General features: G+C 42.5%; 2 protein-coding genes across 2 annotated transcripts in view; one reads left to right on the forward strand and one right to left on the reverse strand.

The window, feature by feature from the left end:
* slc6a18 (solute carrier family 6 member 18) overlaps window positions 1–5,356 on the forward strand; it is a gene marked incomplete at both ends in the record, with an annotated part of 81,577 nt that extends 76,221 nt beyond the window's left edge. The window contains one exon of the mRNA XM_080531778.1: window positions 5,156–5,356. Within this exon, the coding sequence (XP_080387904.1) occupies window positions 5,156–5,356 (201 nt within the window). The remainder of the gene's footprint in view (window positions 1–5,155) is intronic.
* A 958-nt stretch (window positions 5,357–6,314) lies between these two features.
* On the reverse strand, window positions 6,315–20,937 carry LOC308158182 (telomerase reverse transcriptase-like; the record flags this gene model as incomplete). Its single annotated transcript, XM_080531779.1, has 16 exons — window positions 6,315–6,418; window positions 6,653–6,790; window positions 7,077–7,201; window positions 7,697–7,758; window positions 7,860–7,986; window positions 8,428–8,616; window positions 8,840–8,911; window positions 9,387–9,503; window positions 9,643–9,728; window positions 9,865–9,966; window positions 10,104–10,262; window positions 12,338–12,505; window positions 12,617–12,770; window positions 12,882–13,071; window positions 13,236–14,460; window positions 20,722–20,937. 16 exons carry the CDS (start codon window positions 20,935–20,937, stop codon window positions 6,315–6,317), a joined length of 3,234 nt encoding a protein of 1,077 aa, XP_080387905.1.
* Window positions 20,938–21,699: the final 762 nt, after the last annotated feature.

Genomic DNA, 21,699 nt, shown 5'->3' on the forward strand with positions numbered 1-21,699 from the left:
CCGTTCACACTAACCACCTGTTCCCTCCCCTCTAAGTAGGATTGCATCCAGCTCACCGATGTTCTATCGAACCCAATTGCTTTCAGTTTATCTAACAATATGTGGTGATCTACTGTGTCGAAGGCCTTCTGGAGGTCCAGCATGACCATGCCGCAGTACTTGCCCGAGTCCACCTCATGGTTGATGTGGTCGTTCAAATAGAGAAGGCATGTGTCAGTGGAATGGGATGTTCTGAATCCTGATTGAAATTCATACATCAGCTTTTTTTCGGTAAGGTACCTATCGACCTGTTCATAAACTATTTTTTCCATAAGTTTCGAGATGGAATTAAGAATAGAAACAGGTCGGTAGTTGCCTGGGTCTAATTTGCTTCCTTTTTTATACAGTGGGGTTACCCTTGCTATTTTAAAGTCAAGGGGGACGTGTCCCTGTTTGATGGAGAGGTTTATTATGTGGGTGATGATTGGGGTAATGGAGGCAGCTGAGTCTTTTAGAAATCTGGCTGGAATATTGTCATGGCCCGTGGCCTTTTCTGAGTGTAGAGCGCCTAGCTTTTTAAACACCTCATCGTTTGACACCATGGAGAGTTTAAAATCATCATTGCGTACACCCAGTTTATTGTAGAACTCACGGATGTGCTCTACACCATAACGCCCTGAGTGGGGTGGTAGATTGTTAACTAATTTAGTGGCTATGGTTGTAAAGAAAGTGTTTAAGCACTTAGCCACATCCAGCTTGTCTGTAAGGAGAGAATCACCAGATTTTATGCTGATGTTTGTAGACCTGGTTTTGAGTTTTTGACTGCAACCTAGTTGGCTATTAAGTAGCTTCCAAAGGTCACGTGGTTTGTTTAAGTTTTCTTCGATTTTGTTATCGAGGTATTCTTTCTTAGCAGATTTGGTCATGGTAATTACCTGATTGCATAGTTTGTTGCATTGTTTTTTAATTTTCTCAAAGTGGGTTTTGTGATCTTCGTTTAAGTGTTTCACTAATTTTGATTTGCATTTTTGAACTTCAGAGCATTTTAGGTCTCTGACTTTCATAGCATTTAGAATGTCCGAATTCATCCATGGTTCCGATCGGGTTTTAACCCTGGTGGTTCTCATGGGGGCTATACTGTCAATAATATTTAGGAATTTGGTTTTGAAACCTAGCCATGCCTCTTCAACCTGTGTGCATTTTAGTTCATCAAACCAGTCTTGATTCTCCAGTTTATGGTTTAAGGCCTCACTAGAATAGGATTTAAGGGATCTAGTGGTTACAGTTTTATGACCGCCAGCCTTGGGTTTTTGTTTTTTACGAGTGCAAAAAATCATGTAATGATCACTTAGCCCACATACAATAACCCCACTCTTGGAGATTTTGGACTCATCCGATGTTAGAATGAGATCTATGGTGGTTTGAGTAGAAATACACACCCTAGTGGGTTTGGTAATTTGTTGACGGAGACCGTGTAATTCAGAAAACCTAGTGAAGGATTTGAAAATGGATGCTTCATTTCTGAGCATGTCCGTGTTCAAATCTCCAATAAGAATCTTTTCCACACAGTCAACGTCATCCATGCACCCCTCAAGAATATCATAGAAATCACTCTGATCGGGAGGTCTGTAGATAGTACCAACCAGCACCGGTTTTGCTTTGTTAAAGATAATTTCAACCCAAACAGATTCTAATTTGTCATGATTCAGGTCATCACGGGTGTTAAAGATAATATCGTTGTGAATGTACATGCAGACACCACCCCCATACCTGTTTCTGTCGTTTCTGATGACTGTGTAGTTAACTATTTCAATCTCTGGGTCTTTGATGGATTCATCAAACTTGGTCTCAGAGAAGCTCAAAATATGAACCTTGCTGTCATGGAACATTTCTCTGATTTGGTCCAGTTTAGGCACAAGACTGTTCACATTAAGGTGAACAATATGCAGGCCCTTGCTGCTGTGTCCAAATAGAGAGTTTATGTCTTTGACTTGGAAATAGTCACCACCATTCTGGTCATCGTCACGTTGAGGATTGGGGGGTGGGGGGGGGGCGCCCATTGTTCAACGGTTTCGTTGTAGAGTCTCCGGGTGGAGAAGGGGGGGGTCGTCGTCGGGTGGGGGAGGGAGGGGGGAGGGGGGGGTTCGTCACCGGGTGGGGGAGGCCTCTGTGTTCGTCACCGGGTGGTGGGGGGGGGTTCGTCACCGGGTGGGGGAGGCCTCTGTGTTCCCTGGCTAGCTGGTGGAAGATAGGTGGGGGGGTAATGTTATTAGCATATCTACCCATTGTTTTGCTAGCCACGTCTGAATCCTGGAAGTCTGCTGTTGCCGGCAAACTAACCGGTTTGTCGACAATGGCGTCAATGTCTATGCTCGTAGCATTTGCCTGGGAAAGATATATTTGTTCTCTGGCTAAACGTGAAGCTTGCCTGGTTGAGACTGGTCCGGGATTCAGCTGAATGTCTCCCGAGAGCAGTAGATAGAGCCATATCACGGTTCTTCGGTCCATTCTACCTGTCGGGGGTTTGTTTCTTCTCGTCCGGTCCGCAGTTAGCGTCGTGTGGATGGTTGTTGCTCCGAAGCCCAAACATTTCTTTGCGGCGTGGAGATAAAAGTCGCTATGTGTCTCACCTTTTCCAACAAAGTTTGACTCCTTCTCCATAAGATGCAAGTTCTTTGGTGATTTGATGTACAAATCCGTAATCCATAGAAGGAACAGAAGAAAATGTGGTATAATCCTCGCCGTTGCGCCCGAGCGCTGATAGATGCGACTACTCATGATGACTGCTGATCGATCGATATATCCCTCTATGTCAATATCCCTCTATGTCAATGGTTCATCGCATCATGCCCTTGAAGTGAACTCTATTAAAAACAGACAGACAGAGAGCTGTTCTCACACCCGACGTTATCCACCACAACAATCAAATCAATATCGACCGTTCAGATGTTTTTTTGTGATCAATTATTCCCCAGGGTCCGACTCTGACCATGTGTAATACCAAAGAATCATTGCTTGACAGCCAACCCATCTGCATCAAAAGCATATTGTGAGAAGGCTATTATGTGAGTGGAAACAAAATGTTGATTTGTGTCAAACCTCTTCAAGTTTGCCCTCAAGACCAAGAACAAGAGCAAGACCCTATGTGATCATTCATTGATATTGGAAGTGGGGTCTCAACCAGAGAACTACAGCTTCTTCAAAAAGAAGAAATAATCACCAAGCTAATTAAAAGGAACAAGAAACAACAAGAAATATATTTTTTAAATCAAGAGGAACAACCAAGTCAACCCTCAAGGAATATTTGGAGAAGACTCTTGTGTCAATTCAACATTTCAACTCTTCTGAAGATCAGCATTTTCCTCTTGCCATCTTATTTGGACGATTGTAACATCTTATAATTGGGTAAGTAATAAGGAGATAATCTAAAACTAAAAAAGTACATGTTCAGAGCTCTAGAATAGATTTTATGTTATTCTATAGTTAGATATTTACTCTAAATATATATATTATCGAGCTAGCTAGCTTCCTAATTGGGATAAAAGTAGTTATTCAGCTAGAATATTTTTAATGACTTTTTACAACTGTATTTACAGACAATGATAAGTACAAATTAAAAGTTAAAAGGTTTAAACAAAGTACAGTACATATGAAGTGACTTGTGTATATGAGGTGTACTGTAACACTGTAACTGTAAACTCACTGGCTGTAAACTGTAAAACTGTAACTGTTATTACTCATTGTTACACTGTTGTAAGTATAGTGTAGTAAAAGAGTAATGATAACGTGTTACATTGCACTTACAATAGTTATTACAGTACACGGTCACTCAACCACTGTAATATAGTGTTACCCCAACTTAGAAAGGTCACGAGTCAAATTCTGACTTTGGGATTTAGTTCAAAAACAGCAGTTTGGTTTGACATGTGTTTATTTACCACGTTATAACATCTAAGTACAGTGTAACAACTACCATTATTACTTGTTGTTACACTGCTGTAATTACAATGTGGCAAAGGAGTAATGACAATATGTTTTACATTGTACTTACAACCGTAATAAAACAGTCAAACACATTAATATAGTGTTTAACCATAGTTAGAAAGGTCATAGTCATGTCGGAGGAAAAGAGGTCTGAACCATTTGGTTTTTCGTCTGGATCTCACTAAGCTGTTGGATCTTTTTAGACTATGTCAAAGTCACTGCTGAACCATCTCATGTTGAAGACCAGGACAACTGGATGTGCAGACCTACAAAACCTTTTTGGAACTGTCTAAGATAAAGAGTACAATTAATGGCGCCACAACTATGCCTTTCCATCTGGACTGTTGACACAATGGAGAAATAACCATGTGTAATACCAAAGAATCATTGCTTGACAGCCAACCCATCTGCATCAAAAGCATATTGTGAGAAGGCTATTATGTGAGTGGAAACAAAATGTTGATTTGTGTCAAACCTCTTCAAGTTTGCCCTCAAGACCAAGAACAAGAGCAAGACCCTATGTGATCATTCATTGATATTGGAAGTGGGGTCTCAACCAGAGAACTACAGCTTCTTCAAAAAGAAGAAATAATCACCAAGCTAATTAAAAGGAACAAGAAACAACAAGAAATATATTTTTTAAATCAAGAGGAACAACCAAGTCAACCCTCAAGGAATATTTGGAGAAGACTCTTGTGTCAATTCAACATTTCAACTCTTCTGAAGATCAGCATTTTCCCCTTGCCATCTTATTTGGACTATTGTAACATCTTAAAATTGGGTAAGTAATAAGGAGATAATCTAAAACTAAAAAAGTACATGTTCAGAGCTCTATAATATATTTTATCTTATTCTATAGTTAGATATTTACTCTAAATATATATATTATCGTAATTGGGATAAAAGTAGTTATTCAGCTAGAATATTTTTAATGACATTTTACAACTGTATTTACAGACAAGGATAAGTACAAATTAAAAGTTAAAAGGTTTAAACAAAGTACAGTACATATGAAGTGACTTGTGTATATGAGGTGTACTGTACAAACTACCATATCAGGTCACTGCATGTCATATCAAAAAACCTTCTCAATTAATATTTAGATATAAATATCAGCTATTATTATTATTATTATTATTATTATGCCGTTTCTACAGACGTGACTCAACAAGTAACCTGACTGTCTCTACAGGTGGACTTCCCACAGGCAGACGTGCAGCCGTACCCAGACTGGGTGTTTGCCATCTGTGTCCTCCTGTCTTCAGTGCCTGTCATCTCCATTCCCCTGGTCGCCCTCTACAGGTTCACCTGCTGTATGACACGCAGACGTGCCTCGGACCGCTCCAGCGACAGCAACCCCTATGCTAATGAGGGCTACGATGTTGACAGCTAAAAGACTGTGGGACGACTTTGACATTCCCAAGACTCAAAGAGACTGAAGTTATTTTTTATTATATTATATATTTGTAATTATCATGTTTCAATATGTTCTTCACTATTTTCAAATCTTAAGGTGGAAAGAAAATGAGGAGGACTGAAGAAGTGAATGGAGGAAGTCAATATCTTTTATTATCTGTATATGTGGTTACCACATACATCATTTGTATTCTTAGTAACTACAATGTTATGTTTGTACAGGATAATGATAGCACATATCAAATCCCTTTAAGTAGAATTGCCTTTTCTAAAACAAACCATACTAAGGTATAGATAGTGCAAAGAAAGTGAAATGGACAAAAGCAAATTAAATGATGAATCATATTTGTAACAGCTCAAAAATTGCACTTTTCATTAAAAAGGCACACAAAGCATAAAACTAAATTAAATGTGTGTGTACAACATATTGGCCAAAAACGATTTCTTCCAATAATTATAAACATTACACAACAGGAGTTACAGAGCACATTACATTTGACATTCTCTCTTTTTTTTTTTTTTAACAATCCCATCTTTATTGATCTTATGGTTGATTTTTAAGAGTCTTTATGATACATCCAGTTGTATATCAACTTAATGAGAATTCTCTCTCTCTCTCTCTTGATGTCTCTGGTATGAGAGATGTGTTTAGCTTGGGGTTTCAAATCAAAAGGACCTGCCAAACCACAGCCTCTATCTTTACCACATATCCCCATCATTTTTTCCCCACAGAGACTGAACTTGGCTCAACATCTCAAAAGAGCACAATGTTCAGTGAAGTTAATAAACCAGAATGCTGAAACAAGAACAACTCCCAACTGTCGTTATGCAGTACAAAACAGAGACTACAATCTTCCACCTTTCTTTGCTGACGATCTGTTGCTGTGTGAGGAGGGTTCTGGAGAATTGAGGGTTGTATGGGGTTAGACATCCCTCTACGTCTGGATGGCTTTAAAATCCTCTGGGATTTTGGGCGTGGCCGCCTGTCTGACCCGTGCCAGCCTTATGCACCCCAGTTTCCTCTCCAGGCACCTCTTTCCTGCAGACAGAGATAGAGAGACACACACATTTGTTGTCTGAAACATAGTCATCTAGTGACTATTAGGGTGAGGGCCATTATTGTCAATCCCACACACTTACAGCAAAGTGAGACATTATTTTGTTGGGGTGGGTCTTTACAGTAGTACAATCATAGAGGGATAGGGGATAAATAGGGATAAGTCTTCAGAATGGGATGATGAGGTACTCTAGTACGTAGTACTCCAGAACATACGTGTGAGCAGGGGAAGGAGGAGGTCCTTATACAGGGGGCGGTGGCGTCCGAGAACAAGCAGGAAGGAGAGGCAGTACAGAAGCTCCACTGCCTCATACTGCAGACAATCTGTCTGAGCCTTAGAGACAAGAGCCACACCTGAAACACAGAAATAGACAAACAGAGAGATAAATCAGTCACGTTCGTTGGCAGACTAAATACCAAAATGATGTCCATGAAAATTAAGTTGCCCCTGTACCCGTGTAGTAACTGTAATCACTCTAGTAAAACAAAGCTATCAATTATGTACTGAGAGAGAGAAAGAGGGATAGTAGATGGTAGGCCAAAAACAGAAAAAATGATCCTCCAATTTGAAGATAAACTTTTGCAGATAATTCAGATAAAATCAGATGCTAATGGAGGATAGAGTGCCAGGCAGCCTTGCCTTTGTTGCAGAGTCTGATGAGCTGGTTGGTGTATTCTGCCATGTCCCAGATCATATGCAGGAAGTAGTCAGGGTTCTTGGCTACCTTCTGACCGAAGGGTAAACTCTGGGCACACGTGTGGAACCTACCACAAAACAACCATAAACCACAGTTCACACCTGACTGTTTGCCGATCTGAAGGAGAAAATGTACTGTTGCACACAGTAGGAAAGTACCTATGCCTGATGGAACTATTGCTACATCATACTTAAAGTAGGAAAATCATTAACAGCAAGAAATCATCTATAAATCTGCCCATGCGTTAAACATTCATCTGTTGGCTCCAAAGGTGTCGTCACTGCGACGAAAGCGGTTCTGTGTTTGTCCCACAGCTAGAGAGCCTAAAGTCCTGTGTTTTAGCTTGCACGATATAACAAGTACGGAGAGGCCTCTGGAGGTCAGGGAAACATTGTTTTGGTAGTCGTAATACACGCCCACATAGACACTCCTTGATACTGCACACCCTCAGTACTGAGGTGCAAAGGAGTGAATAAGTGGGGGGAAAAACACTTTGGACACTCCATGCAACACTGCATCAAGTGTGTCCGTACCAGGTAATCTCAGTGAAACTACACTCTACCTGCATGCCTGCAGCAGCACTAGCTCGTAGATGTTTTTGTACACAGCCTCCATTGAATTGATCTGAAAATACAAAGGAAAAAATACCGAGCTGGTATGATGAAAGGCCTTGATAAAACCTAGACAGACAGTTAGTCAGAGCCAATGAGGGGAGTACAACTCACATGGTGGTCAAGGAAGAGGGCGTGGCACTTGAGTTTGAGAATGGACATCAGTTTCCTCTTCATTTGCTGCCCAGCCGAGTGGGTGGAGCCTAGAGTCAGGCTGTATCGCAGGGATAGGCCGGCATAGCTGAGGGAAGGGAAACAATCTCTATCTCGAATGTTTTGCACCCAATTGAATCAACCATTGGTACCCCCCCAAATGTTCAGCCATGTTCAGTGACATGGAAAAATGTACATGAGATAACAATGTATTCTGATTAATTTGTCTACTAATCTATTTGATAACAGTAAGATAGATTAGATCCTCAAGCTATCTTTACACTGCTGATCTGCCATAAAAAGCCACCCACTAGGGCAAGGGTCACTTCCTCTATGTTGCTTTGCACAACTTAGAAGACACCATAAAATAATATAAAAGATCACAAAGGTTGAAAAGTCAAGGTTGAATGACAGACACGCACACATAGGTTGGGTCCACAGGCCAAACAGACCTTCTCAATCTACAAGATGCTGTTACAACTTGCCTGTGTGTGTGTGTGTGTGTGTGTGTGTGTGTATGTGTGAGTACCTGGAGTAGTTGTTGTATACATCCAGAGAGTGTGTATCCAGCAGCAGGCCACACCAGGGGAACAGGCAGTGAGGGGGCAGCAGACGGATCCAAGGGCAGGACCCCTCATCCCCTTTCACAGGGAAGTTAACGGCCACCTTCTGGGCGTTCACCACAATGCCGTACTGGGGCACCCCAGCCATTAGGGTCCTTTCCACAGGAAAAACAAAATGACATCATCAAAAAGTATAGTGATAGAAGTATATGCCCCTAGTCACTAATACAGGCACGATGGGGAGTTTTTTTCATTTCACAATGGTTCATATTCCCATGGGTGCAATCTTAGCAGTCAGTATTCAGTCAACTTCAAAGAGGCCCTGTATGGTGATGGTGGTGGTGTGATCCAATAGGACATGGAGAGAATGTGACATACTTGAGGAAGGTCTGTGCTTGGTTCAGGTCAGGAGTGATGAGGAGAAAATCATCAATCAGTCTCATCAGACACCTTCAACCACCCAAAGAGAGAGAGGCAGAGTTTACTCCCAGACAGACAACACGCACAAATAGCTTGTATGTTCGCTTGACGCATTCTAAGGGTACCCTCTGCTGGTCAGTGTGTCTAACTACTACTATTAGAAGTAGAGGTAAAGCCTTGCATTAGATTAAACGTTATTGTCATTGCCGAGTACAAGTACTATACAACAAAAACATTTTGTTTTGTTATATAAGAACGATGATATAAAAAAAACATGACAATGGTAGTGATAAGTACAGCATCTATGGTAGTTTAGACGTATATACAGTTATGAGCTACGTACAGTTAAGGTATCTTATGTACAGTATGTAATGTGCAGATCTATAAAAATAAGCTATATCAAAGAAGCATGATGTGCAATATACAGTATGTGTAAAAGGTAGTAGGTATTCATCCAAAACGACTTACAACAAATACATTTGCCTAAGTAAGTGAATCATCTTACCCTCCCTTCTCTGTGACGTTTCTAAACAGAACCTTCTCCATGTGACCATAACAGAGACAGCACAGCAGGGAGGACACCACAGAGCCCTGAGGGATCCCACAGCACTGACGGAATGTTCTGGAACAACAAGACACCTGTCAATCTCTCACATTCCATGTGAACAATAATATAATGTACATTCAACATGGAATCTAACCTGGATGGTTTTTTTACAGAAAGTTCTACACAGAAATAAAGAAAAAGTGGTTAGACTTACTTCTTCCCAAAACTAACAACACTGCCGGTGAGCATTTGTGTGAAGAACTCTAGGACATCTTTTCCAAGCACATCTGTGGAGAAATACTAACAGAAAAGTACAACTGATAAGTGTTCTGTGATGGATAGACAAGGGATTGATGTCTGTTCTAATACTTCGAAGCCATGTTGTTCACTAATATGCAGGACTGTGGCCCTTCTCCGAATTGGCTGCCCCTCTCACCTGCTCCACCAGTATAGCATCATGAACTTTGCCCTCTCTCTGCAGTGACATCAAAAAGCCTTTCATGTTCTTGGATGCCACTGTGACGTCCAAGAAGTCTGCCTACACACACAGACACATAAATAAAGAAAACAAAGCTCGTATTCAGAACCAGACCCAATCCGTAGTATTGGCAGATATATGTTTCCCAAGCAGGTATTGAGTGTATTTGTGTGTGTGAGTGTGAGTGTGTGTTGAACCTGTCTGATGAAGGTCTTCTTGAGGCCCTCGTGGGTGGACCACACCTTGGCATAGGTTCGCACAGAGAAGAGCTTTTTCTGGACAGGTGACAGGGCCTCACTAATCACCTGTAAGAGTCTGGAGTGGGGAAGACTGTCATATGCCCCACTCACATCCACCTGAGAGACAGAGCGGAGGGGGGGGCATTAAAAGAGATGAATGAATGAATGAATCGTTTAATGACCACACAACCAAGTGCGGTGGAATTTGTTGTCGGTACAGATGGAAAAAAACTCAATACAGCAGTGTCAAATACATCACACACACACATTACACATGACTATCACAATGGACAATGTACACACATAACCGCAAGACAAAATCTGTCAATATTTACAACTATAAAGTGCAGTACATCTGGCAGGGTTTGTGCAGTGGGTCAGGTGTTGAGAGTCCTTATAGCAGAGGGGAAAAAACTGTTTTTGAAACGGGATGTTTTGGTGGCCAGGGATCGGTAGCGCCATCCAGAGGGCAACAGTTGAAACAGGTGGTGAGCAGAGTGGAAGGGGTCAGAGATAATTTTATTTGCTCTATTGGTAGTGTGTTTGTGATATAATGATTCAACTGATGGGAGAGGGGTGCCAATGATCTTAGATGATTTTTTTACTATTCGCTGTAGTTTTTTCCGGGATTTACTGTCTGTGCTGCCGTACCAAACTGTGATGGATGAGGTGAGTATGCTCTCAATGACGGCTGTGTAGAACTGAAGGAGGTGGTTTTGTTTCACTTTGAATTTTTTGAGCTGTCTGAGAAAGAACAGTCGTTGGTGGGCTTTTTTGGTGATGTAGTCTGTGTTGGTGTTCCATTTGAGTGAGTTAATGAGTGCCAAGAAATTTTAAAGAATCCGTTATAGTTATGGGTTCTCCAAAGATGTTAATGTTTTTTTTTGAGGGGGTCTGTGCCTGAAGCCTATGATGAGTTCTTGTGTCTTTGATGAGCTGAGTTGGAGGATGTTATTGAGGCACCAAGTGACTGCTTGGGCTATCTGCTCACAATAACGGTCTTCATTGTTGTTGGTTATGAGTCCAATTATGGTTGTGTCATCTGCATATTTGAGAATGGTGACTGAGCTGTGGAGGGATATCAGGTAGTTAGTGTAGAGGGAGAAGAGCCAGGGTGAGAGGACGCAGCCCTTGGGGGCGTCTGTGCTGAGGGTCAAGGGTCGAGATGAAAGGCTGTTTATCTTGACCCTCTGTCGTCTTTTCCACAGGAAGCTCCGTATCCAGTGGCAGATGCAGGGGTCAATGTTCATGTCCACTAGTTTATTGAAGAGATTGACCGGGTCTATTGTATTGAAGGCCGAGCTAAAGTCAATGAATAGGATGCGGGCGTAGGTGTAGGGTGACTCCAGATGTAGTAGTGTGTGATGGAGGGTTAGGTTGACAGCATCCTCAACAGATCTGAAAATGTTGGAGACAGTTGATCAGCACAGACATTCAGGACAGCTGAACTGATCTTGTCCGGGCCTGCTGCTTTCATTTTGTTGGTTATCCTGAAGATGGCCCTCACCACTTCCTCCTGGATGTGAAATGGGGGGGTGGTGGGGGGGAGGGAGGGAGGGAGGGAGGGAGGAGAGTACGGTGGGATTGGGGACTTTTCAAACCTCCCATAGAACTCGAGTTTGTCTGGGAAGTCAGTGTCAATGTCAGATGTAGGGGGGGGGACTTTTGTTGTAGTTGGTCATAGACTTAATTTTTTTCCAGATGGTTCTAGTGTCGCTTGATGCAATCTGTTGTTCCAGTTTTATGGCATAATTAGATTTGGCTTTCCTGATTGCAGACCTGAGTTCATATTTGACAGATTCCTGTCTCCACTAATAAAAGCTGAGTTATTTTCCTTGCGTAGAAGTTGAATGTCTTTGTTGAACCAGGGTTTATTGTTGCTGTGAATGTTCACTGTTTTGGTGGGGATACACAACTCCTCACAGTATGATGTCACAGGTGACCTGACGAGTGTCAGCGAGTTCATCGAGGCTGTTCGTACCTGCACCAAATATGTCCCAACGTGTGCACTCGAAACAGCCTCAGAGTATCAGTGGCAGTAACTTGACGGGTTTGGATGGACAGAGAGAGAAAGAGAACACACACACCTTTGACAAAGAAACATCGATAGACATCGAAAAAGGTTCAGATATCATATACTGTACCACACAGTGTGGCAAGTTGACAAGCTATACAACTACAGGTGTGCCAACCTTGACGAAGTAGAGGGGCTGGGGCTGGTCTTTCTGGGAGGGGGCGAAAGAGCGCAGGACCCGGTGGATGTCAGTCATTCCCCAAACCGTGGAGCCCAGAAGAGAGGGCTCGGAACGCGTACACGCACGCAGGACGTCCAACAGGGTCCTCACATGCGACTGGAACAGCTGGAAGGTAGGTTAAACACACACACTATACTTATTACATATTGTAACACACACGTTGACTAAAAAAACGAACACATTATTTATTTTATTTTTTAAGTACTCAAGACATACCCTTGTTTTGGAGTCTGCCCCTATCAGTCGTGTGATTGGTCTCATGTTTTTTGTCTTGGGAATGAAGCGGAGGCGGGATATGACGGTGGTTTTTGGAAGGGACGCTACCTGGGCCGGGGTCAACTCCTCCACCTGACCCTTGAGGATGTGACCTCTAAGAACCAGGTCACACCAATTAGTGAGGCACTTGTCTCAGAGTGAGAATGAGAAGCTATAACTGTACTGCATTCCGTGTGTGTGTGTGTGTGTGTGTGTGTGTGTGTACCTGAAAGCCAGATCCTGTAGTTTGGCCCAGACCTCCTGTCTGTAGAATCTCAGGGCGTTCTTCTGTCCCATACACTCTGTGACGTAGAACAAGGCCCTGACCAGGCCTAGCACGTAGCCATCCAGCAGCCAGGCCAGGAACTGTCCTAGCACCCGCGTCCGATATGCAAGCTCACTGGGTGGGCAGCGACCTGGGTCACGAGAGGTAGTGTAAACAATATGGGTAAAGGCATCTGATCTCATTATGTCATATCTACAAGAAGTGCCAGGGGTAGTTACAAGAGCTTGATTTCAGACTATGCATTAGTGGATGAGACAGTCTGGGCAGAGAGGGTACGTGATGAGAAACTCTCACCTGTCTTGCTGATCTTCAGCCAATCACAGTCGTTCACACTAATCTTCCACATCAGCTCAGCCAATGAGAGCCTCTCAAACTTGCCCATGCACAGAAAGCCCCTGACTCTGGACAGGAAGTTGAGTCGGTTCTGGTCTGAACCCCACAGCTCCTGTGGGACCACCGTCGAGAGGCACTCCTTGACAAACAGGTAGACCCTGTGAGGTGCACAGTGCTGGGGCAGGAGTATGGCCATGACCCCCACTCCATCTCTATCTCCCATCCTTGGGCAGACCCTCTGGAGGATCTTGGTATATGGACATCTCCTGTGTCGACGCATCAGCTGGCTGAAGAGGGGCACCATGTTAAAAAAACGCAGTGGGAATTTCTTTGGTTTCTTCTCCCTCCCGTTGAGATAAGCCGCACCTTCAAAGAATACCACTCTGAGTAAGTCCCGCCCCTGCAGACGCTTTGGCCCTTCAGCCCCTCCTTTCCTCCTCTTGTTTAGCAAGAAGCCGTGCATGCCCCTCCCCCCGTAGAGCATGCTGTGGGTGCGGATGAAGCACTGGGAAGGAGGGAGAGGAGGTAACAGCCCTGAACTCCAGCTAGGACCCCCCTCCAAAGTGGTATTGGTGTTTTTGCTTTTGGTGGCTTTCATGTTCGCTGACTGCTGCTCATTTCCAGTGCCATTGGACACCTGATTTGAATCTTCTGTAAACCCATCCACACGTCTCCTCTTCCCAGGTAGACTGTCCTCTCTTTCACTCACCTTTTCCCTTTTCCTCTTCCTGATGTCTCCACCGCCATCCCTTCTCCTCCTCCTCCTCTCACTCAGGATTGGATCCTGACGTGTCCTGTGCCAGGTAGCAGTCCTGTTCGCTCTGGTGTTCCGCCTGGACCGGTTCTGGAGGTGTAGCCCTGCCGCTGATCCCATGGACACCCGGTCGTACACCGGTACACCACACACCTGGAACATACATGATGGAGGAACCGCCACGAAGATGGCACAGTTCTCCAGCAGGTGGTGCATGACGTCTGTGCCAAGACGCTGGGCTATTCTTTTCCATAAGTCACTGCCATGAACGTATGCTGCATTCTGAGTCACTTCACCGTGAAATTTGAACGGGTCAGCATCACGGTCCTGGGCAAGGAACGGGTAGTTGTATCCGTTTGCAAGGACGTTCCTCTTCTTCTTCCGCTTGAGGTTGTTCAGAACTAATGCCAACAGCTCATGCAGAGTGCAGATCTAGCGATGGGCGACATGGAAGACATTATAATGAAACCTTATAATTACCAAAAATGTATTGAGAGGAGTGGCCCACTGCTACTACATTGCACTGAATAAAAAGTTGCAAATCTTTTGAGAATCAAACCATTCGGGGTCATCCCTATGTTCCCCGGGTCCTATGTTCCCCGGGTCCTATGTTCCCCTGTTTCTTAGCAAAAAAAAAAAAAAGGGTTCTATGTTCCCCTCTTCCGAAAACTTCCGAAAAAGGGTTCTATGTTCCCCGCTTCCGAAAAAGGGTTCTATGTTCCCCGCTTCCGTATATTCCCCGCCTGCCGTTGTGTCAAGCGACCCCAGGTGTCGTTATGTAGTACTGCATGATTTTTTTTTTTTTTTTTTTTTTACAACATACACAAATACATAATTATACTGTTAGGTTCTTTTTTTTTTTTTTTTTTTTTAAACAACATACACAAATACATAATCATACTGTGGATTACTATGTGTACAACATTATTATATGAACAAAATGATTATATGTACAAAACCTTTTGTAGGTAGGACACTATTGGACCTCGGCCCAAATCTAGTACTGAACCTGACCCCCCATGCTAAACCATTTGGAAGTACAGTATACTAGGACTCCAATTCAGACACACTGGGGGGCTGTCACAAATCTACTAACTCTAATCAGCCTGGGGCCTCATTCATAACGGGTGCTTAGATCAAATGTTGATCTTACCCGTGTCGTACGTAGAAAACCACGTCAACGTAGTGATTTATAAAATGTCAACGTGAGTCAATTTGAACGTGGAAACGATCGTAGCTCGACGTCGAGTATTCAACTTGCTTACGTACATTACCTACTGGTTATGCGGAGTTATTACAGGCATGTGAGCTGCACTGGAAAAACGTTGCCTATTGTAATTCATGCAAGTGGCTCGTAATAAAATTAACGATGTTGTTATCAGCCGAGAAAATGAGTTTAATTCAAGATTGAAAGGGAACTAATGTTTATGATTGTATTTCAGTCTTTCTTTATATCCCTACGGAGCTGTCTATCTCTCTTCAACATGCCTATGCCTTGCCCGGCCACGCGCTAAATGATACTGGATTTCGAGTTGAGTCGGGATGAGGGGGAATGGCATCCCCCCTGAAATAAAAACAGTCCAAATCATCCCCCTTCTAAAACTGCCATCCCCCCTTTCCATCCCTTATGTCATTTTATCAATGAACGTGGTATTACTGCCCTCTCCCCTTCCAGACGCACGCCTATATAATATAGTATTAACGCCCTGTGATAGCGGCTCAAATAGCGGCTGAATGAAGCCAAGTGCTATAATATAATATAATACAGACAGTATATAATATTGTCAGTATTGTCTGTCTGTATTATATTATATTATAGCACTTGGCTTCATTCAGCCGCTATAATTGAGCCTCTATCACAGGGCGTTAATACAAACCTCATTCACCTGCGTTCAATTCCAAGTATGTTTGGTATTTATAGAAGGAAGCACGTACGCAACTTTAAACCATCTCAGCCCGTTTTATAAATAATGCTCACGTCCGTTTAGAAAAATGTGCTTACGTGAAAGTCAAAGATGACGTTCAAGTATTTCTTTATGAATGAGGCCCCTGGTCTCACACGGCAGACGTCAGAATTCGACGTTGATGGACAAACATTAATCTGCTCTATTCATACATTAATCTGCTCTATTCAGACATTAATCTGCTCTATTCAGACATTAATCTGCTCTATTCAGACATTAATCTGCTCTATTCAGACATTAATCTGCTCTATTCATACATTAATCTGCTCTATTCAGACATTAATCTGCTCTATTCACACATTAATCTGCTCTATTCACACATTAATCTGCTCTATTCATACATTAATCTGCTCTATTCAGACATTAATCTGCTCTATTCAGACATTAATCTGCTCTATTCATACATTAATCTGCTCTATTCAGACATTAATCTGCTCTATTCACACATTAATGTCTTCACAAATGACCCAACTCTGATAGTCTTTATATCAAATCTGAGAATGAAATTCAGTATGCTAATTATAAAAGGGGTATGCTATTGATAATATGAATGAATGAATCAATGAATGGTCTTTATTGTCATTGATATAGTACTGGTTTACATAAATAAAGGCTATGTACACTATCCACTATACTATACTGTACAAATAAAACACTGTGCTGTACTCTATGCTATGCTATACCTATTCTAACATTTCCTATTCTCGGCAACCTTATGTACCCTAGGGTTGTCATATTGCACATAGTGTTATTGCACATTCATTTAAAGTGTCGCAGTTTGCAGGCTTGAAATGTACATATCATTGTAGCATGATATGCTAAATGTAGCATATCATTTAGATTGTTTTTAATGTATTGTTTTAGATAATTCATTATTTTAAAATATTATTTTCTTTAGATAAACAACTAAAATAAAAAATCTAAATTAGATGCTATTGATACTGCATAGAAACACATTGATATAATATACTTGTATGTTTCAGGGGACAATGTTGCACTCTGATATTTAGTGTGTCTCTGTTGCGCCCTTCTACTCCGAGTCACCAGAGGGCGTAACACCCCCTATCAATTGTTTTAAGGTCAATTGTAATTGAGCTTGAGTTACAAGACTTCCTCACATACCGGTATGTGAGGAACACATGCGTAGTGACAATGGCTCAAATAATTACTGGAGACCGAGGGGGGAAAATATTAGTTCTGGATAATTTTAGGTACCAGAAACACCGCACAAATTTACAGAACATTCGGTGGCGGTGTTGGAGAGAAGACTGCCGGACAGTTTTGGTTACAAACATCTTTGATGTAGAGGGGGTCAATCCCAACATAGAAGTTCGGGAGGTCCGCGAACATGTGCATGCCCCCGATACACAAATGGTGAACAATGCGCAATTTCGCCAAGTGATTACTGGAGAGGTGGTGAGAGAACCCACAGTACCAATCAAACGCATTTACGATGCTGAGTGCGTAGGTCTACAGCGGGGCCGTCCCATCCAGCGTGGAGGTCGCGGGCGACCTCCTCAAAGATTCTCCTCAGTTAGGTCTGTTATGGCCAGAGCCAGAGCTGCAGTAATCCCTCCCGTCCCAGCTACCGTTGATGATGTAAGGATCGACGGTCAATGGGCTGAGACATGGGGCAGAGACCATTTCCTCCTGCACCAAGACAGTGAGTGGGGCATAGCAGTGTTTTCCACAGAGGACAACCTGAGACAGCTGCGACACTGCAGGACATTATACATGGATGCTACATTCAAGTCGTGCCCACGCCCATACAACCAAGTATTTACTATACTCGGGGACATTCATGGCTTCGTTGTCCCCCTTGTACATGTCCTCATGGAGCAACGTACAATTGGACACTACCGACAAGTGTTCCAGTGTGTCAAAACGTCACTCAGGAGAATCACCCACCACCTTTGGCGTCCGCGTAAAGTCATCTGTGACTTTGAGCAAGCGCTGAAAACTGCTCTTGAAACGGAGTTGCCACAAGCCAGAATCGGAGGATGCTACTTCCATTTCAACCAAGCCTTGTGGAAGAGGGTACAGGCACTTGGATTGGCTGGTCCATTCCGTCATGACCATCCACTGGCAGCAGTCATCCGCAAGGTTTGTTGTGTTCTGTCTGCACTGCTGTCTGTCCTGTGTTGTTTTGTTTGCATTGCATTTAGAAATGCTCTTACTGTAACGCCAAATCAAATTCCTATATGTGTATGCTTAATGTGTATGCATAAATGGCAATAAACGTTATCTCATCTCTCATCTCATCTCATCTCATCTCATCTCAAGGTGATGGCCTTAGGACACCTGCCTCTGCCTCTGGTCCAGATCAATTTTGATCTTCTCCTCAACCACAGAAACACCAGGCGTGCCCTGATGAACCACCCTGAGTTACAAGACTTCCTTGCGTATGTTCGTAACACATATGTCCATCCTGGAGCGGCCTTCCCACCAGCGATGTGGAATGTGTTCGAGAGAAACATGGAGCAAAGGACCAATAATCATGTTGAATGTAAGTGTAACAATGACAGATCTGAACAAAAAAAATATAATTTCATCTAATAACTAAATCTGAAGTATTAAGTTAATTATTTTATATTGTTAATATAATATTGTCTGCTAATTATGGGTTAATTCATTCTTATCCTATCACCTCTGGGCCTGTGCGTATATCGAGGTTTAACTATGAGCCGAAACAAAAATTAACGAAACATCAAACACAGCAGAGGACAGGAGGGCTCTTTAAACAGGTGGACGAGTTGCCACGTACAGGCGCGCTAATGATGATGGACATAACATCAGTCCAATCATGGGCGGGCACCGTGATTGAGAAAGGATTAAGAAAGGATTTAAAATTGTGAAAGGAGGAGACACAGAGGGGAAAATGTTCAATGTCAAAATGTTCATGCCAAACTAATAACATTTAGGGCCTGATTTACTAAGATCCCAAATAACGAATACTAATTGAAGTTCACACACAGGGGAAGTTGAGATATACTTCAAATAAGGCCCGCTATCTTCTACATTGGAAAGATCAACAATCCTCACTGCACACCGTTAGTAGATCAGCCTGCAGATGTAGAACCAGTTTGCACATTAATAGGCCATTAATAGGCTAATAAGTTATAATTCTGTATTTTTGTTCTAGCTTATCATCGTACTCTGAACGATGCTGTCCAAGTGCGCCATCCTTCACTTTGGAAATTCCTTCGGCACCTGAAGGATCAGCAAACGCTTGCAGAGGGTAAACTGGGGATGGCAGACAGAGGCCACGCTCCCCCAACAAGGAGACGGAAGTGGAGGGAGTTGGAGGCCCGTCTACTGAGGCTGAAAGGACAGTACATGCAGGGCCACAGAGATCTGGCTTCGTACTGGAGGGCTGTCAGCCGTAGCGTCCGTATGGGCTAGATTTCCACATTTATTTTGATAGCACTTTGGCCTATGTTGTTGTTATTATTATTGTTATTGGCCTAATTGTGTTATTGTTATTATTATTATTATTGTTATTATTAGTTAGAATAAGCTGTACGCCATTGTTTACGCCATCATGTATGCCATTGTTTACATGTTATTTAGCTCTTTCATTTGTTTTTGCCAAGTTATTGCTGTACCATAGTTTTGTTATTGAAAGATGTCTGTACCTTTCCAGTTTATATGGACCTGTTTACTTAGTAAGCCATATAGTTATTATTACAATATATGTGATGCCAGAGTTAGGACTGATAATTGCACTAGAGCTCATGTGTCAGGATTACCAGGTTTCAGCAGTGAAACAGTAGGCCTCTCCTTATTAGTGCCTGACTACTAAAACACTAGAGTGAAAGAGACTACATCTCTGTATGCCAGGATCCCCCGAGGATTTGATGTGTGCAAGAGGATGTGTCACACTCTATGTGCTACGAAAACTGGCTAGTTACTTAGGGATTATATTATGGGATATGTGACACTGTAACCTAGAGACACACTGCGCTGTTACGTGACGTCCTGCCAATGGGATGTACAGTATTGTCCCATAGGTTGGCATTTTGATGCTTGGTCTTGGAAACAAACACCATGTTTGCACAAACATAGTTTTTGTTGTTGTTGTTGTTGGTTGCAATAAAAGCCTATATTTTGGATTGATATCTCTACTGTATTTATTTGATTTCGTTTGACAAAAATATAGAAAAAATATTTAATAATGTGTATATATATATCACTGGTGTTCTTTTAGGAATATAAGATTTTCAATTCCATCTCGAAAATGATCTATCTAGGGAGTTATATAAAATGCTGAGACAATACTATGACATTCATTGTGTTCTTCATTATTTCCAAGTCATCTTAAGACCCCCCCCCCCCCCCAAAAAAAAAAAAAAAAAAAAAAAAAACTCTCATGCAGTACCACATAACGACACATGAGGTCGCTTGACACAACGGCAGGCGGGGAACATAGGACCCTTTTTCGGAAGCGGGGAACATAGAACCCTTTTTCGGAAGCGGGGAACATAGAACCCTTTTTCGGAAGTGCGGAAGCGGGGAACATAGGACCCGGGGAACATAGGACCCGGGGAACATAGGCATGCTCCCAAACCATTCATGGCACGGCCTAAAGATGAGTTATGTTCAGGTTGCTAAAAAAAGAGGGTGCCCCTCGTCTAAACAACGCATTATTCAGCTTTTCCGAGATCAATGAATGAGCTAATAACGCTTTTTTTTTGCCGTGGCAACCACAATTGCGAAATTAAATACATACCTGGCTACAGCTGGGGACATCCTCAATTTTTTTGTCCGAGCAAATGAGCATTCCCCGGACGAAAGATACGAAGAGGTTTGTGTCGGGTTGCTCGATAAGGACCACTTTGTGTCCCTCTCTGTACACGAGGGTTTCTGCAAACTCCTCCAATGTCTGTACGTGTGGATACAGAGAGCCGAGTATGGCGAGCACCCGTGAAATACCTGCACCGGGCATATTCCCTGCACATGCCTCAAACAACAGAACACGTGGTAAAATATGTACACATGTATTTGTGTTGGACCTTTCAGTCGTGTTCAGAATGATAGCGCCAATCACTGTAGATATCAGCTTGCATAATCTTCTAGACCAATGAGCAGTCGCTTGTTTCCCCCGTCCAATGAGATAACCGTATAGTTGGCCACGTGGTACAGTCAAAGCGTATTAAAGTTGTAAACTCCTTTCTCTGCGTTAAGTCTCTTTGCTCATGTTTTTTTTACGTCAAAATAAATATTTACACGGATGTTAGTAAGTTTGATAAGATCAAGCTGTAATTGTTATCATGGGTATTCTTTCTATGTCCGCAAGGACAAATAGACTGAAGCTCAGCTTCTACCCTAGGGCCTGAACACAGCAAAGACCTAGGTTCTAGGCCCTGGACAATCTAGACAATTTGATGGCAGCTACTAGATTGTAATCAAGTGCAATACTGAAACACAACTGTGAACATTTCATACTTGCAAACTGCGACACTTTAAATGAATGTGCAATAATACTATGTGTGACAACCCTCGTGCACATAAGGTTCAGAGATAGGAAATGTTAGGATATTTATAGCATAGAGTACAGCACAGTGTTTTATTTGTATAGTATAGTATAGTGGATAGTGTATATAGCCTTTATTTATGTAAACCAGCTCTTTTCCCTTCTTGTTTTTAGTAGGCCTATATATTTTTTTTCCTAGCACCAGGGGAGCCCCCCCTCCCAAATGTCGTTGTA

This window comes from Nansenia antarctica (assembly GCF_963989245.1).
Source record: "Nansenia antarctica genome assembly, chromosome: 5".
Taxonomy (NCBI): domain Eukaryota; kingdom Metazoa; phylum Chordata; class Actinopteri; order Argentiniformes; family Microstomatidae; genus Nansenia; species Nansenia antarctica.